This window comes from Mytilus trossulus, chromosome 12 (genome assembly GCF_036588685.1).
Source record: "Mytilus trossulus isolate FHL-02 chromosome 12, PNRI_Mtr1.1.1.hap1, whole genome shotgun sequence".
Classification (NCBI taxonomy): Eukaryota; Metazoa; Mollusca; class Bivalvia; order Mytilida; family Mytilidae; genus Mytilus; species Mytilus trossulus.
The window spans coordinates 8,003,877-8,022,411 of NC_086384.1; the positions used below are offsets into that span (position 1 = coordinate 8,003,877).

The 18,535-nt window shown below is 32.4% G+C and overlaps 2 protein-coding genes across 2 annotated transcripts in view; both read left to right on the forward strand.

The window, feature by feature from the left end:
* LOC134693380 (coiled-coil domain-containing protein 115-like) overlaps positions 1-18,535 on the forward strand; it is a 483,686-nt gene that overhangs the window by 26,151 nt on the left and 439,000 nt on the right. The window lies entirely within an intron of this gene.
* On the forward strand, positions 4,233-17,246 carry LOC134693055 (integrin-linked kinase-associated serine/threonine phosphatase 2C-like). Its single transcript, XM_063553757.1, has 10 exons — positions 4,233-4,343; positions 5,710-5,853; positions 7,398-7,515; positions 9,647-9,753; positions 11,083-11,176; positions 12,087-12,174; positions 12,484-12,605; positions 15,885-16,004; positions 16,330-16,411; positions 17,034-17,246. The coding sequence occupies exons 1-10, from the start codon at positions 4,313-4,315 to the stop codon at positions 17,178-17,180; spliced, it is 1,053 nt and encodes a 350-aa protein (XP_063409827.1). The 5' UTR covers positions 4,233-4,312; the 3' UTR covers positions 17,181-17,246.

Consider the following 18,535-nt stretch of genomic DNA (forward strand, 5'->3'; position numbering starts at 1 on the left):
CGGAAAATATTTCCCTGTGATATTTTTTCCTTGTCGTGAAGTTCTATCTGGGTAGTAAACTTATTGAATAGTTGTTTGAAAAAAAACTTATCCTTTAGAAATACTTTGAAAAATAATAGTGTATTTAAATAAAGCGAAATTGTTAAAAAAAAATGTATGATAAGTGGAAATAATTTCACAAATTATCGTTGAAAAAATTTCCTGAAGTGTTCAGGTCAATATCATCCTTTTAAATGAAAACTATCAAGAAACATAGGGAAGAAAACCAGAAGTTATTTCAAAGATCATAATTGTGAAAATAATATCATGATTAAATTAGGTTAGTGAAATACTTTTAGAACATACTCACCCCTTCTCGTCCAATAAAAAGTCAGTTTTTTGCCCTCTAATTTTCATAGTACATGGTTTTCAATGTCAGTTAATTATGAAAGTGAACTCTTAATAACTGCACTAATGAAGTGTACAACCACCTGAGGCATTTCCCCTTGGAAAACAGCCTACTGATTAAAGATGAAAGAGCAAACATTAAAACAAATTATTTTGAATTTTGCAGATTTTCATAAATTTTCTAAGGGTAAACATAATATAGAATAAACAAAAACAATGGGAGTAAGGATGTAGGTTAAATAATATTTATTTGTTATAAACCGGGTATTTGGGGGATTTTTTTTCTTTCAGGAAAACAATTTCAGACTGCTGATATATAAAGCAAAGGGATTTTTTTTATGGAGAAACACAATACATATAATTGTTATCAATAAAAAGGTAAGCATTTATCGTTGAATGGCATGAATTTAAATGCTTATACAGAGTTTTGTATTTATATAAGAAAAAAAATCTAAATTTTAAAAATGGGATTTGTATAACATTGTGTTGCTTTTTCAAAATAAAAAAATCTCAAACTTTATTAGTATTAAATTTTAACTGAAGCAGAAGAAAAACAATTTATCCATCGGTCCTCACAAACTATGTCAGTGCTATTTCATTCCGTCCATTGAAATGATTACCTATGTCTTACATTTGGTTCATTATAAAAATGTGAACTCTTTTAAAGGTTTGAATATTATAATAGACCACTTTCGAGTTCATCCGTCACCGGCAAAAACTCGTCAATTATGCACGCCTTTATGACGTCATTTACCAGATAGAGGGGGTCGTCTGTATCCCTGCACTATTTACGTTCATCAAGCGTCTTGGTGATCGTCTTTGTGCAGGATAAACTAGAAATAATGGTTGCTCTGTAGGTACTTGATTCCCTAATGACAGCAGTGTTGATTGTCAATTTTGAGAATTCAATTTGCCGAATAATTCGTACAATATAAAATTATAGTTTTCCAACCACTCGCTCAACATTGGAAGGGAAGTGACGACGCCCCTAAACGCACAAATGACGGTAATAAAGGCGCGTATAATTGACGAGTTTTTTCCGGTGACGGATGAACTCGAAAGTGGTCTATTGGAAAGGCTAATTTTGTAAGGTCACTCGAAAGTGTGAATATGTTCTAAATTGGTCAGTCAATACTTGGTCATGTTTTATGAAGTTTTAAGCCCTCGGCTTCGCCTTGGGCTCAAATCTTCATAAAACATGACCAAGTATTGTTTAACCTATAAGTAAAAAAACTAATCATAGATATCAGGACTAAATTTAGTATACGCCAGACGCGCGTTTCGTCTACAAAAGACTCATCAGTGACGCTCGAATCCAAAAAAGTTAAAAATGCCAAATAAAGTACGAAGTTGGAGAGCATTGAGGACCAAAATTCCTAAAAGTTTTGCCAAATACAGCTAAGGTAATCTATGCCTGAGGTAGAAAAGCCTTAGTACTTCAAATAATTCAAAAATTTGTAGACAGTTAATTTATAAATAAAACAAAACCAATGAAAATTCATGTCAGCACAAAAGTGCTGACTACTGGGCTTGTGATACCCTCGGGGAAATAAATCTCCACCAGCAGTGGCATCGACTTAGTGGTTGTAAATTAACTAATCATAGATATCAGGACTAAATTTAGTATACGCCATACGCGCGTTTCGTCTACAAAAGAATCATCAGTGACGCTCGAATCCAAAAAAGTTAAAAATGCCAAAAAAAGTACGAAGTTGATGAGCATTGAGGACCAAAATTCCTAAAAGTTTTGCCAAATACAGCTAAGGTAATCTATGCCTGAGGTAGAAAAGCCTTAGTACTTCAAATAATTCAAAAATTTGTAGACAGTTAATTTATAAATAAAACAATATCAATGAAAATTCATGTCAGTGCTGACTACTGGGCTTGTGAAACCCTCGGGAAAATAAATCTCCACCAGCAGTGGCATCGACCCAGTGGTTGTAAATAAACTAATCATAGATATCAGGACTAAATTTAGTATACGCCAGACGCGCGTTTCGTCTACAAAAGACTCATCAGTGACGCTCGAATCCAAAAAAGTTAAAAATGCCAAATAAAGTACGAAGTTGGAGAGCATTGAGGACCAAAACTCCTAAAAGTTTTGCCAAATACAGCTAAGGTAATCTATGCCTGAGGTAGAAAAGCCTTAGTACTTCAAATAATTCAAAAATTTGTAGACAGTAAATTTATAAATAAAACAATATCAATGAAAATTCATGTCAGCACAAAAGTGCTGACTACTGGGCTTGTGATACCCTCGGGAAAATAAATCTCCACCAGCAGTGGCATCGACCCAGTGGTTGTAAATAAACTAATCATAGATATCAGGACTAAATTTAGTATACGCCAGACGCGCGTTTCGTCTACAAAAGACTCATCAGTGACGCTCGAATCCAAAAAAGTTGAAAATGCCTAATAAAGTACGAAGTTGAAGAGCATTGAGGACCAAAATTCCTAAAAGTTTTGCCAAATACAGCTAAGGTAATCTATGCCTGAGGTAGAAAAGCCTTAGTACTTCAAATAATTCAAAAATCTGTAGACAGTTAATTTATAAATAAAACAATATCAATGAAAATTCATGTCAGCACAAAAGTGCTGACTACTGGGCTTGTGATACCCTCGGGGAAATAAATCTCCACCAGCAGTGGCATCGACTTAGTGGTTGTAAATTAACTAATCATAGATATCAGGACTAAATTTAGTATACGCCAGACGCGCGTTTCGTCTACAAAAGACTCATCAGTGACGCTCGAATCCAAAAAAGTTGAAAATGCCTAATAAAGTACGAAGTTGAAGAGCATTGAGGACCAAAATTCCTAAAAGTTTTGCCAAATACAGCTAAGGTAATCTATGCCTGAGGTAGAAAAGCCTTAGTACTTCAAATAATTCAAAAATTTGTAGACAGTTAATTTATAAATAAAACAATATCAATGAAAATTCATGTCAGCACAAAAGTGCTGACTACTGGGCTTGTGATACCCTCGGGGAAATAAATCTCCACCAGCAGTGGCATCGACCCAGTGAGTTGTTGTCAGATCTCAGTACAAAGTATAAATTTAAAAGTAAGGTAGAAATATAGTCATGATAGTTGCATTACTACTGTTAACAGTAATAGAAGAATTTGATTATGATGATATTTTTAACTATATAAATAGTTTTGTCTGGGGACAGAAATGTAGTCGATGATTATATGGAAATCAGATAAATCATATATAGCATAAAAATATATTAGAACAAAAGCATGTTTAACAGCTGGATAGTTTTTACCGGTGAAATGTTATCTGTCTTATTTTAAAAATCAAGTTGTAATTCATCTTTTTATAAAAATGAATATTTAAAAAATAAGATTCAAGGGAAAATTTCACTATTAAATAGATTCAGAAATTTATTATATTAATATCTTTAAAATATAAATTGCTCATAATTACCTCCCTTTGATAAATTATACAAACATGGTTCTGTGAAATGATCTCAGTGAAATATAGTACAGCAAATATATACCGATACAAACTATCGGCATAACACAGATAGATATTCACTCCTCTGGAAAAAATCAACCTGTGAAAATTACCGGGACAAATTATCCTCAGGATAGAATATCACAGAGGAAGAAATAAACCGTTACAGTACACATGCACGTTGAGATGATCACCGATAATCTATAAAATCCAGTCACATGTTCATAAGAGTATCTGGCCTTGAAGGAATAGTATTCTATTTTAAATAGCCATTACATATACGCTCTTGTATTTTCCTTCAAATTCATTCAAAATAAGCGATCAAAGGTAGAAGGTGGTTATTTAAGTGTAGTGCTCCGTGGAAGGAGACATATAGGCACGGTCATAATTATAGCAACGTCGTTGAGTTTGTGTCTTTCCCTGGTACAAATTATCAAACTGAAAAATTGATTGGTGACAGAAAAAATATGGATTTGTTTGGTGATTTACCAGAACCAAGTAATTAAAATTCACATTTATTTACATTACTATTTGAAAAGCCTATTTTAAGAATGTGAAATGCACAAATTATTATAGAATTAATATCTACATAGTCATTTGCCATAACAAATGGACCGAATTCTCTTGTCACTAGTAGTAGTATGACTAAGATCTTCCACCTTCCTGCATAAGTAATAACGAATTACGTTACATGTGTATAATTAGATATCACATGAGCTGCGTCGGATAAAAATCGACCTTATGCAAATGAATATCGATACATCTTTTAACCTTTTGTCGGGTTGAAAAAATCGCTATGAACAATCAGTATGTGTAAATGTTGATATGAGATAACTTTGTTGATATGAAAACCCTATATATCAGACCAAAATTTATCTTTGAATCATTTTTTAAATGTTCCAAAATTAAACAAAGTCTTATACATACGTACACTTGCATAAGGTGGATTTCTATCCGACGCAGCTCACATGTTATTTGTACTGAAGGTAGAAGATCCTAAAGACCGGAAACCAACATTGATTGGTCAAGTAATTTCAAGATGTCAAACTTGCCGAGAATGAAAGTAGAATGTATTATATACACCTTATCGCTATTTGTCCGCCATTACTGGATATCACACAGGTTCCATAAAATGTTGACGTAATAAAACAAAATATCTGACGCCACAATGGAAAAGTGATTCTTGTATGACGTCAAAAGTTCAAGTGGTCGGGTCAGCAGGGAATAGCGACGTAAAGGTGTATTGAATGTTGAAAAAATTGGATTATCTGGACTAAGAAAGTTTGTTGATCATAGTGAGGCACATGATAATGAGAATTTTTTTTATCTATAAGTGTAAACAGGTACGGTACAGATGTCTGACAAGGCCTAACATAAAATATAGTTTGTTTCCCAAATCCCGAACATCCCTATAAAAATCGTCTAACTCACAAAATTGCAAACAGCTGATCTCTGAAATTATTTTACTATAAAATGCTACATACATGTAGATTTAATAATGTGAAATTGTGATTAAATCGATGAAAAAGTGGTGTCATGCCATGAACAATGAAGAATTACAAGATATGAATCCCTGAAGTAAAAATATTTTTTTTCTACTTTCTGTTTGCGGGTTTTACATATCCTTCCACTTTCTTGGACAGATATATTCCCAAAAAATAATGCATTTAAAAAAAAAATCTAAACATAAATTTCAATTCACATGATTCAGCATAAACTTTTAATTGAACAGAAAAAAAATGAGTCCATAAAATAACCCAATAACACACACTCAATCATGTAAATAGGTTGATATTTTTTTGGAAACATTTTATGTTTCTGATTTCACTATGGTTTTCTACTTAATTTGTTCTTATCTGTTTAGGTAAGGATGGCCAGAGTTTATATGATGATTTGTCTGTCCAGTCCCAGACTGTAAAAGGAGCATCTGGACCACAGAAAAGGAATGCTGATTCAGCTGATTTGTCTTCTACACACGATGACAAAACTTCTAAAATAAAAACATCAGGTAAGTCATGGTAGTAGTCATAACACTACATTGTACAATCATGACAATGTAGATATGTTACATCAGCAGTTGCTTTAATCAATGTCTCATTGCATTGGCAGCCATAACCCATGATACCTAAAAGTACATGTATATAACCTTATCCTACATATACATAATACCACAAAATAAGGTAGCCAGTTGAGAATATTTGTAAAAAATATATCACCAACAACACAAAAACAAAAGATGATAAGTTATATCTATTACTGTGGGTTCATTTTTTTTGTGGGTACAGAGTTGAAAACAGTAGACCACTTTCGAGTTAGTCTTTCACTGGAAATACTCGCCAATTATGCTTGCCGTTATGACATTATTTACCAGATGGAGAGGATCACCTGTATCCCTGCACTATTAACATTCGTCAAGCATCTTAGTGATCATCATTGTGCAGGATAAATTTGAAGTAATGTTTGCTCTGTAAGTACTTAAACACACGTCAATTATAACAGCAGGGCTGATCATGCTGATTCAGTGATTGTCAATTATGAGAATTTAATTTGTAGAATAATTTGTGCATACATGTATATAGCATAATAGTTTTCAGATCACCTGGGAAGGAAGTGCCCCTAATCCTACAAATGATGTTCACTAAAACCAAAGTTTTTGACAGAAATGCATCGAACTGGAAAGTTGTCTATTTCCTGAATATTTTATTTCATGATTTTGTCAAAGTCTGCATACACCTATTGACACCATGAATTTAAATGTTAAACAAATTACATAGAACATGTGTAGTTTATTGAACATTTGAATTCTTAAATCATGTATGTGTACCCTTGAAATCTATAAAAAAAATAGTTTTCCACTGATAATAATGAATCCTCAGTACATCATGTACATTATCTGTTTTGATCCAATCTATTATGACTTTCTACATGAATTTCTTCTACATACACTTTGAACAGTTTTTTATCGGTAAGGATATTTTTTCAAAACTGTAGACATGTACAGATTTTGTGAAGGGATTATTGAATAAAATGGCAGAAATATTGCACTCTTATTTATATAATGTAGAAAAACATTGATTTATAATATATTTTTATGCCCCATTTATGGGCATTATATTTTCTGGTCTGTGCGTCCATCCGTCTGTTTGTCCGTTCAACCCGTTTCAGGTTAAAGTTGTTGGTCAAGGCAGTTTTTGATGAAGTTGATGTCCAATCAACTTGAAACTTAGAAAACATGTTCTCTATGATATAACCTTCTCATATTAATGCCAATTTAGAATATTTATCCCATTTTCACGGTCCACTGAAAATAGAAAACGATAGTGCTGATGGGGCATCCGTGTACTTGGGACAAATTCTTGTTTTTTTAATATACAGGATATATATACTTAAATGTTACATAGTAAATATTAGTAAAAATTATGATCAATGACAGTAACACTTATTATCAACCATCCATGATTATATCCATATTGGATATTTGTTGTGTAGGGAGTCCTAAATTAATGTCAAATGTTTTCAATACATGCATTCACATACAAATTATTTTTACAGTCAAGTTTAAGCTGAAAGGATTTTACAAAGAAAGACGAGGAGAGAGAGAAGAGATGCAGGACGCTCATGTTATAATTGATGATTACACAAAAGAATTCTCCAAATTAGATCCGTCAGTGTAAGTACACATGGTTATATGGCAAACCAACAGGTACAAAACAAATGAGGGATTTTGATTTGATTTTTGGTGTTTTAACACCGCTTTTAAGCACCACATTAAGCTATTTCGTGGCGTTTGGTTTTTATTGGTGGAGGAAGCCGGATAAAAACCATGACCTTTGATAGGAAAACTGACAATCCTAGTCAATTAAGATTGGAGTCGAGTTCACCTGCACAGGCGGGGTTTGAACTAACAACCTCAGTGTTGACTGGCTAATGATTACAGTAGTAACTACTTAGACCACTCAGCCATCAAGGCCACATGGATGATGATGTAATTAACAGTGACAGTTCTTGTTTTATATATATGTGGTTTGAAAGTATGGCAGTTGCATCATTGGGTTTTAACTGTTGTGATTTGGCTAGTAAGTTTCTTCTTTTAAAGATAGAAGTAACAATGTGAGAAGGATAGTATTAGATTTCAAACATTTTGCTCCTACTATGAGATGTAGGACTACGGTCAAGTTTGAATTTTACTGTTTTTGCAATTCATTCTATGGATATGTCCTTAAGGTTTCTTGGTTATTGGTGAGATGTTAAGTTAACTTTAGATTATAATTATACCCCTGCTTTAAATACCCCCGCTTTAAAAAGGGGGGGTATACTGTTTTACCTCTGTCTGTCCATCCGTCCGTCAGTCAGTCCGTCCTGTGAAACTTTCGTCACATTTTTTCAGGAACTACAATACAAGGATTTCTGAAATTTGGTTTCAGGGTTTATCTAAGTCAGCTATACGGTGTGATGCGTTTTCAGATTGATCACTTGACAACTTCCTGTTTACCGAACACTTGTATGATTTTACACATGATAGCCAAGTTGAAAATTTTCGTCACATTTTTCTCAGGAACTAGAATACAAGGATTTCTGAAATTTGGTTTCAGGGTTTATCTAAGTCAGCTATACCGTGTGATGCGTTTTCAGATTGATCACTTGACAACTTCCTGTTAACTGAACACTTGTATGATTTTACACATGATAGCCAAGTTGAAAATTTTCGTCACATTTTTCTCAGGAACTACAATACAAGGATTTCTGAAATTTGGTTTCAGGATTTATATAAGTCAGCTATACCGTGTGATGTGTTTTCAAATTCATCACATTTCAACTTCCAGTTTACCAAACACTTGAATTTTTTTACACTATTAATATTACCCACTTGCGGCGGGGGTATCATCAGTGAGCAGTAGCTCACAGTTTCACTTGTTTATAATTATTCAGCTTCAAGACTTACCATGAAAAGACTGTCAAGCTTTATATTCAATATTATTACTTAGTATCTGTTTACATTTCAGAAATAATTTAGTATTTGTTTACATTTCAGATATTATTTAATATTTGTTTACATTTTAGTTACTATTTAGTATTTGTTTGAATTTCAGATATCGCCTAGCTATCTGTGCTATGAATGATAGCCATGCTTGATCAAGTACTATTTGTTTACATTTCAGATATCGCCTAGCTATCTTTGTTTACATTTCAGATATCGCCTAGCTATCTTTGTTTACATTTCAGATATCGCCTAGCTATCTTTGTTTACATTTCAGATATCGCCTAGCTATCTTTGTTTACATTTCAGATATCGCCTAGCTATCTTTGTTTACATTTCAGATATCGCCTAGCTATCTTTACTATGTATGATGGCCATGCTGGATCAAGTACTATTTGTTTACATTTCAGATATCACCTAGCTATCTTTGCTGTGTATGATGGCCATGCTGGATCAAGTACTATTTGTTTACATTTCAGATGTTGCCTAGCTATCTTTTCTGTGTATGATGGCCATGCTGGATCAAGTACTTTTTGTTTACATTTCAGATATCGCCTAGCTATCTTTTCTGTGTATGATGACCATGCTGGATCATGTTCTATTTGTTTACATTTCTGATATCGCCTAGCTATCTTTGCTGTGTATGATGGCCATGCTGGATCATGTACTATTTGTTTACATTTCAGATATCGCCTAGCTATCTTTGCTGTGTATGATAGCCATGCTGGATCAAGTAATATTTGTTTACATTTCAGATATCGCCAACTATTTTTGCTGTGTATGATGGCCATGCGGGATCAAGTAGTATTTGTTTACATTTCAGATATCGCCTAGCTATCTTTGCTGTATATGATGGCCACGCTGGATCAAGGGCATCTAGGTTTGCATCAGAGAATTTACACAAATATCTGAGAGATAAGTTCCCAAAGGGTAAAGTTGACCTCCCAAACAATTCTGAAATCTTTTATAGTGCTTTATATATAACCTTAAATAAGATTTTATGACATCTTCTAATAACATCTTAAAAAGTTTGAAAGATTTAATTACCATGATAACTGTAAATTCAGAAATTATTGCCTGGATTTTTTTTGGCGAAATTCTGTAGAATGGACTAAAATGTGAGATTAATTATTGCAATTTCATGAAAATCTGCATACAGTTATTTGTATCAAATAAAAGAATGTGAGTTCTTATAATTGTGATACTGAAATAAAACGATAATATAGACAACACCCATCAATTACCGTGTGGTACTATATTAAGAGTTTATTCTGGTCGACATGTTACGCCATCAGGTGTGGCGTCTTAGGGACAATATCTAACATGAAATCAAACAGTGAAGTACAAATTTTGCGGTTGTGTGGTTTGCTGAAAGTAACATAACAATTAAGGTTGTTCAATGACGACGTTATAGATATAAATAGAAAGTGAAAATAAAATAAGAATCTAGTATAGTTAAACTGAAAGTTAGTCAATAAAGTTATTATTACTTATTAACGATGTGGTTAGCTGCTATTGTGATACTGATTCAGTCCCATTAATAAAATCCTCACAATAATTTCACAATTTACAGTATGTGAAAGTTGATCTTAAACTGAAGACTGTCTAACATGTCTAATGTAGGAAGATAATTTGAGTGTATTGTAAATAATACCATTTGTCTTGAATAACCGTCACAGTGTGTCTAGTATATCCAACTACATCACATGTCTGACACTGTGTGCAACTCTTACTTCAAAATGAATATAAAATATGTAAACAGTGTTATATAAAATGTATAAGCAGTGTGCTGCTTTTTCAAATATCTTTATCCAGATCATTCTTTCTTAGACATATTTATTCATATATTCCCATTCAACTTGGACCAATTTAGGAAGCAAGAATTGTATTAAACTGTTTTGAGAAAGTTATCAACCAGCATAAAATAGGACTATACATATAAAAGATACATAATTCAGGAACAAAACAACAGACTTCCTCAAAGAAAATGATCCTCCAAAAACCAAACATGACTAACATCATATATGTCTTACCCACAGCTGTATCCTGAAGTATAAACATATGAACATGTGATATGATTTCCAATGAGACAGCTCTCCACCAAATGACATGATGCTAACTTTTATAGCTATAGGTAACATACAATTTCAATATTTATTTTGCATCTAGATGTGAATAGAATATAATAGTATTAACGACTTGTATGACTTTTTACAAGTTGGTGTGTGCAGACATTTTCATTTCTGTTTGTTTTTGCAGGTGATGTCACAACCATAGAGAAAGATATAAAGAAGATATTGATAGAAACCTTCAAGAAAACAGATGATGATTTTCTCAAACAAGCTACAAAGAGGTATAAATAGCATATAGTGAAAAATGATTTCATACAGAAGATTGGAGCTTACATGAATGAAACACCAATTAAACATCAACACCTTACCAACGTTTGCTAATGTTGCCTTAAAAAAAATCTTAACAAAATTATTAAACAATTACTTAAATTGAACCACTATCACCTATTAGTGCAAATATGTTAGTTGTTTAATATCAGAACTACTTACAAGTGGTTGAGTGAATTTTAGAACAACCTGGGCAAAGGGAAGAATATCTTAAATTATGTCCATAAGGCATGTGAAAATCTTAAACAAATGTGAAAAAAGTTTTTTGTCTCTAAACAGGAAGCAAATTCTGGTCTCACAAAATTTAGTTTTTGCATAAGAATTTTGAGGTGTACCTAGGCCTGTACTTTAATTTAGATCAAATTCGGCCTCTGTGGATATTATAGTGACTCGTCACAAAGATCACTCGGATTAATCCTGATAGTGGCACACAAACAAACACCATTGAAGGTACATCATTTATTAACTCTGCATATTGTATGTAACACAGTACAAAGGAAGATAAGAAAGTTACATAAATTGTTCCAACATATAACAGAGTTATCCCTCTTTCTATACTGATATAATAAAGCAAACACTACATCTATCACAACATGTTTTTGATTTTCATGTGACAATGAATACTGGTAGTATCATAGAAGAAGGAAATTTAGTTACAATGAAAAAAATGTAATCAATGTTTTTATGAAAAACAACCAAGAGTTTCACAGAGTGTTCCAAATTCAACTTTTAAAAAAAGCTATGTAATATTTATATTATTTGTAAAATGTCTATCTCTATAAAACAGAATCACATACAGTTATGTTCAGATATAAAACACTTTAAAAAAATTTTGTTCAATGATACAATTGTCATTTATTGTAGTAAACCAGTATGGAAAGATGGAACGACAGCAACAGTCATACTAGCAATAAATGACACATTGTATATAGCTAGTCTTGGGGACAGCCAGGTTAGTGTGGAATTGTACATATTTTAACCTCAAGCATCACTGTAAAGACATTGACTGTTAAAATGCACATCTGCTTCAATAAAATGTTATTGACAACTGTATTGAATTTCAAGTCAATAGTTAAGTTCAATTACACATTAAAATTTCAGTTACAATATTTTTACTTTACATGTAACTAAAAATGAGGATTCACATGTCTTGTTCAGAGAAAACCAACTTTAAATTTACCAAAAATATACATCCAATAAACAGTATTGAGAAGAAAAGAAAGCACTAAAAAAAGTATGTATTATAGATTTTGTTTTACAGGCTTTTTTGTGTCGATATAAAGAAGAAACAAAGAAGTGTTCACCTATTCATCTAACTACTGTACATGATCCATCGTTGTATGAAGAAAGAATAAGAATACAGAAGGCTGGCGGACATGTTCAGTAAGTTACCCTATCTCAAATCAGTAAACAAGTAAGCATATAATAAACAACCATCAGCAAGGGTATAAATAATGAGCAGCTGATAATGCATACCTGCTAACTTTTCAAAATGCCAAAAGGGGTTTTGCGTGCAAGATGGCTGCCATAGCCTTAAAAAACCTTTAAGGGGGCCACCAAATACATTTTGATGTTGTTTTTTGGCTTCTTCATACTTTTATAAGCCTCAGTCTTTGTAAAATTAATTGTTTTGTTAAAATTTGTGGCCAAAATTGCTCTTTCAAAAAATCAATTTGGGAGCCTCCATGGGGGAAATCCCTAGCAAATTGTGACAGTTGGCAGGTATGATAATGAGCAGTACAAATTGTATATATTATATGGTGCATTTTAAATCTTCAATATTTAATTTAATAATTCAGAAAATAATAAAATAAAAAAAGATGTATAATTGCAAATTGCAAATAAATGAATTTATCCCCAAAATATTTGTATGTACTGGTAGCAATGAACAATTCTAGCATAATAGTTAAGATTCATTGAATATGCTTCTTAAAGAAAAGGGGTGAAAGATACCAGAGGGTCAGTGAAACTCCTGGATAGAAAATAAACTGACCAAGCCATGGCTAAAAAATAATGTTGAATACTTTGAGAATGTATTTGATAATTAACAGAGAACTCCACAAAAATAAAGAAAAGTCAACTAAATTAATTATTATATGAATAAAAGGAGACATGAAATAAAATCACAGCTAACCTTTGAACTCTTCAAAATAATTCCTAGAAATGATAAGGTAATATGATTGTACATTTCTAGTATTGTTCATCTTGTCCATTCTGATAAGGCCACGGTTTTTTAATTTGTTGGTTTACGGATTTTCTCCATGAAAAAGTTGGGTCGGTCGGTCGGAAAAAAAAGGAAAAAAAATCTTTCTAATAATATGTTTGTCATACTATTTTTTCATCGTTCTTATATTTTAGGTTGATGAAATATTATTGCTCAGCTGTAAACATTGCATGACATTGTCTAATAATTTCCCGTAAAAAAAAAGGGGGGGGGGGGGGGGAGTACACTGACAAAGACGAAATTAAATCGTCATTTCACAAACAAGAAAAACAGATTCACGTCAGGTATTTGACTTAGCTTTTAATCAAAACTTGGTGAAAAATAATAAGACCGAAAAATGATAAGGCCACACCAATTTAATTTCTTGTTCTACGGATTTTTGGACTTCAAAAATTGGGGCGAGCGAGCGATTTGAAAATTTTAATAAAAAAATATTTAATTTGCAAATTTTTGAGGCGAAGCTTAAAAAGTAGAGGCGAGCGATTATAATTTTTTTTTGTAAACATAAAATAGTAGGTTTTGACTATATTAAAACTTGATTTATCACTTGTACCTTGAAATTTCTTTAATTTATGAAATATTTTTCCCCTGTTCATGCTGTTCAACAAGAAATAATTTAATAATTAAATCTGGTCTATGTATGTGTGACTGACAATGAGACAATTCTCCATCCAAGTCATAATCAGGTTCAGAACAACCCCTTAATGTTATGAATATCCCTTTTATGAGGGGTCATTATATAAGTTATAATATATTTTTTTAGTAAAAACACTTTAAGTACAAAAGGGCTAATATTTCCCAAAAGAACTATAATATTTGGTATTAAATGGTCAAAACGTGCCCAAGAATTTTGTAATATTCCTGGACTTTAACCATGTTAACACATTTACTTTAACAGTTTAATATTATTCAAAAACCCATCCCTCTTTTAGAAAAGTTGTTTAAATATAATGTATTTCTCCTCTTTTTGAGTAAGACATTCTAAGTTGTCAAAGGTTTTGTATAGTAGCACTATACAAATCCTTAGTATTTCTATTTTCTTTTCTACTTCAGTAAAATGACCCCTTCAAGGCCCCTTGTCTGAGGGAAGGTTGTTCCCAACCTGATAATAACAAACATATGTCAAAGTACGGCCTTTTGCACAGAGCTTTTATCCCGACCAACCAGCAACCTTTAAGGGACCACAACTTAGTTTTGTACACAATTCGAACAGGAAAACCAACGATCTAATTTATATTTCCAAACGGTAAAATACCAATGAACCACATCAACAAACGATAACGGCTGAACGACAGGTCCTTGAATAAACCTGGACAGGTGCACAAACCTGCAGCGGGTATGATCGTCACCATACATTATAATTGCAGTTGAAGGCAAATCCTTCAGAAGTTCTTTGTACTTTATTTTAACAACGAACATTTTTTATAGGGAATACAAGTTAGGGGGAAAGAAACTAACGTTTTGTTCTGTACTGGTATTTCCGGATATATATTTATATCGGAGCACTCCCAGGTGAAATAAATTGGTTTCATGCTGAAACAAATATTCTCGCAGCTATTTACAGTGTTGTGGGGGTACTGATAGGTTTAAAATCGTTATATAAAGGCCAGACTGATTTTATAAACAAATGTTGCGATCTTTTTATAATATTTACAAAAAAACGGTGCGGGAAATGGACATGATTTCATTTCCGGATGCGGGAAGCGGGAATATAATAAAAATAAAAAAATTCTGTTTTGAAAAAAATAGGTGCGGGCGGGTCCGTCGAACAAGGAATCAAATTGGTGTGGCCTAAAGAAAAAAAAAGAGTAAAAACGTCGTACGAAAATAAATTTCAACACATGTGTCAAAAACGTAAAAGACTCGTCCACTGTAAAAACGAGAATATCAGGTTAAATAATCTGTTGTCATGCATTCCCGTTTTTTATCCAAATGGACGATATTTTTTTATTATCTATAAAACAAAAAAAATATCAAATGATTTGTTAAAATTCAGTATTTTAACTTGATGTCTTGAACTTCCACCTGTCCACATTTGGACAAGTCTATTTATATGAAACATGCATCTTACGGACTGGTGACAAATAAGGAAAACGAACTTATTGTGTAATTGGTTTTAAACACAGGTTTAACGACATTTCAAGGTTATTAATAATTGATTTGTCTATTTTTAGAAACGTAAACTGAAAGTTTTTTTCACAACAGAAAGTGTCATCACTTCTGTTAGTGATTAATGCATTTCATTTCATAAAAAAGGACATTTTAATTATTTTTCAGGGGTAATGCATTTGTTAGGGTCGGCGAGAATGATAAAAAGCCTGAAAATTCGATTTTATTTTTATTTTGGAAATCGGCAAAATCGGGTCGGCGGATCCGTAAACCAACAAATTAAAAAATCCTGGCCTAATGTGTCTGTTGACCTTTCCTTTTGTTTTTAGAGAAGGCAGGGTAATGGGAGCCCTTGAAGTGTCCAGGTCTATTGGTGATGGTCCCTATAAAAATCATGGTGTATCCTGTGTTCCTGATGTAAAGAAATGTCAGCTGACCCAAGGAGATAGGTTTGTATAATGTCATCTTGTATTGTGTGTACCTGATTTTTGAAAGTGTCACCTGATAAATATTTTTAAAAATGTTTTGGATTAGAGTGTTTCTCCATTTTTAACAAGCATTCATGCAACTTGGCCTTTGACGCTTTAATCTTTTTAATTAACCTGATGTCAATAAATGTCAGGTAAAACAAGAGAGGTAGATTTGTACAAAATCATACATATTTCATGTAAAATCTGATGAAAAACCAAAGTTCAAATTGCTGATTATTCCGATTAAATAATTGTTTGATTTTAATGTTAAACACATTTTGAGTTCCTTTGATGTATATTTCAGATATATAGTGTTAGCATGTGATGGTTTATGGAAGAAATTTAAACCAGAAGACTGTTTAGCATTTACGAATAAAATATTAGAAGTAAGTCAGAATTAACAGTTAGTATAAAAAATAAGATGTGGTATGATTGCCAATGAGACAACTATCCACAGAAGACCAAAATGACACAGACATTAACAACTATAGGTCACAATACGGCCTTCAACAATGAGTAAAGCCCATACCGCATAGTCAACTATAAAAGGCCCGATAAGACAATGTAAAACAATTCAAACGAGAAAAGATCAACTTCTAGTATTTACATACTAGAAAATGTGTGTTTGATGCTGATTGTTCTTGTCTCTTCTTTATTTTGTCTTGAGCCTGAGTCAGATTAGTTAAGGTATCTAGTTCATAACTGATCAAATCATTTATATATTTAAAATACTGGTAGATTCTCCTTGGAAAGTACATTTTTATGATCTAACCACAATGCTCATAACTGAAAAGGATCCCATTTAATCAGTTGTAAATAGAATGTGTTTTATGTTTAAAGAATCTTCTGTACAAAGTGCAGATTTAGTTGAATGTGTTTCATATTTTCGTGATTCTACTGTACAAGATACAGAGGTACCTGTAGATTGAATGTGTTCTATATATTGCCGGTTCTTCCTATACAAAGTCTAGATGCTGAGTGAATTTTGTTTTTGTTTTATGTTTTCAGGATTCTACTATACAAGGTACAGATGATAAAAGTACAGACGACCTGAGATATGAAACAGCTTGTAATAAACTAGCCAATGAAGCTGTGTTACGCTTGAGTGCAGACAATGTGACAGTGTTAATTATTGCAATACAACCAAATAAGTGAATGTTATTGGAGATGAATTGAAATAGGATGATTTATGTGGATTGTGAAAATATTAGTTTATCTTAATTTTGTTATATTTATTCTACAATCTTCCTGTATACATCTCCACACTAAACAGAACAACCAGACCTGATTAGTGCAAATGGCAAAAAAAAAAATACCAATCAGTCAGTCGACCTTTTCTTGATGTTGGGAAAAGAACAAGTTTAAAAAACATTTCCTTCTTAGCAAAAGTTTTAAGTCTTCTAAACTATAGGTCCTAATTGTTTAGAAAGCAGGCATTCATTAAACAGGATTTTTAATCTATTCCCTCAAATATTTTCATTACAAATAAACCACTCTTTGGCCTCCCAACCTTAAGGGCATACGATACAGTTACAGTGAAGGTAATGACGTTGGTAACGTAATTTGTTATTTTCGCGACGTCAAACTGTGACATATCGGGAAAAGATGCATTTTTCGACTGATTTTTATCATTCAAATTGATTTAATTTGGAAACGAGTTCATGGACCCCTATATTTCAAAACGGAATTTTGTTTCATTTTGCAGGGAGATTATATGACCCAAATTTAATAAAACTGTAAATAGAGGATTTTTTTTAATTTTGATAAACATGCAGTAAAAATGACGTTTTTTCCTCAATTCATGAACATTTGATAAATATGAGTTATTTCTGAATAAAAAATTGCATATTGTGTTAGAATATTTATAAAATACAGATATTACCGATTATATAACAAAAAACAATTTGTGTTTATCTTTTATAACAAAAAAGTTATGCCTTTCTTTCGAAAAAGAAATTACGGCCACAAAGCTGAATTCTGAGAAAATATACAAAATTTCGACCTCATTTTACTCAAAAAGTAGCACATGAAGGTATATTTTTTATTACATATTTGATTTAATCAGGTAAAAAATAGCCTTTATGCAAATTTTCATGAACTTGTAAAAACAGGATCAAAACTGTATCCTATGCCCTTAATGACAATATAGGTAGCAACAATTCATTTACATGAACATGTATCAAAAAATCATATTCTTCTAAACAATCTGATTCATGAGTTCCATGTTTCTGAAAATAAGAGATGTGGTATGGTTCCCATTGAAACAACTTTCAACAAGAGACCAAATGATATTGCAGTTAATACTGTAGATTACTGTACGGCATTCCTACATGAGAAAAACCAATGCCGCATATTTGGCTTTGAAAGGCCCTGAAATGACAAATGTAAAACAAATGAAACAAGAAAAGAATGAGACAAATGTCTATTAATTGTTTACATTTGGCCTGGGGAACAGGTGTCTTCTTGCAGTCATACTCCAGGCTGGCTAGTGGGTACAGTCAGACAGGTAC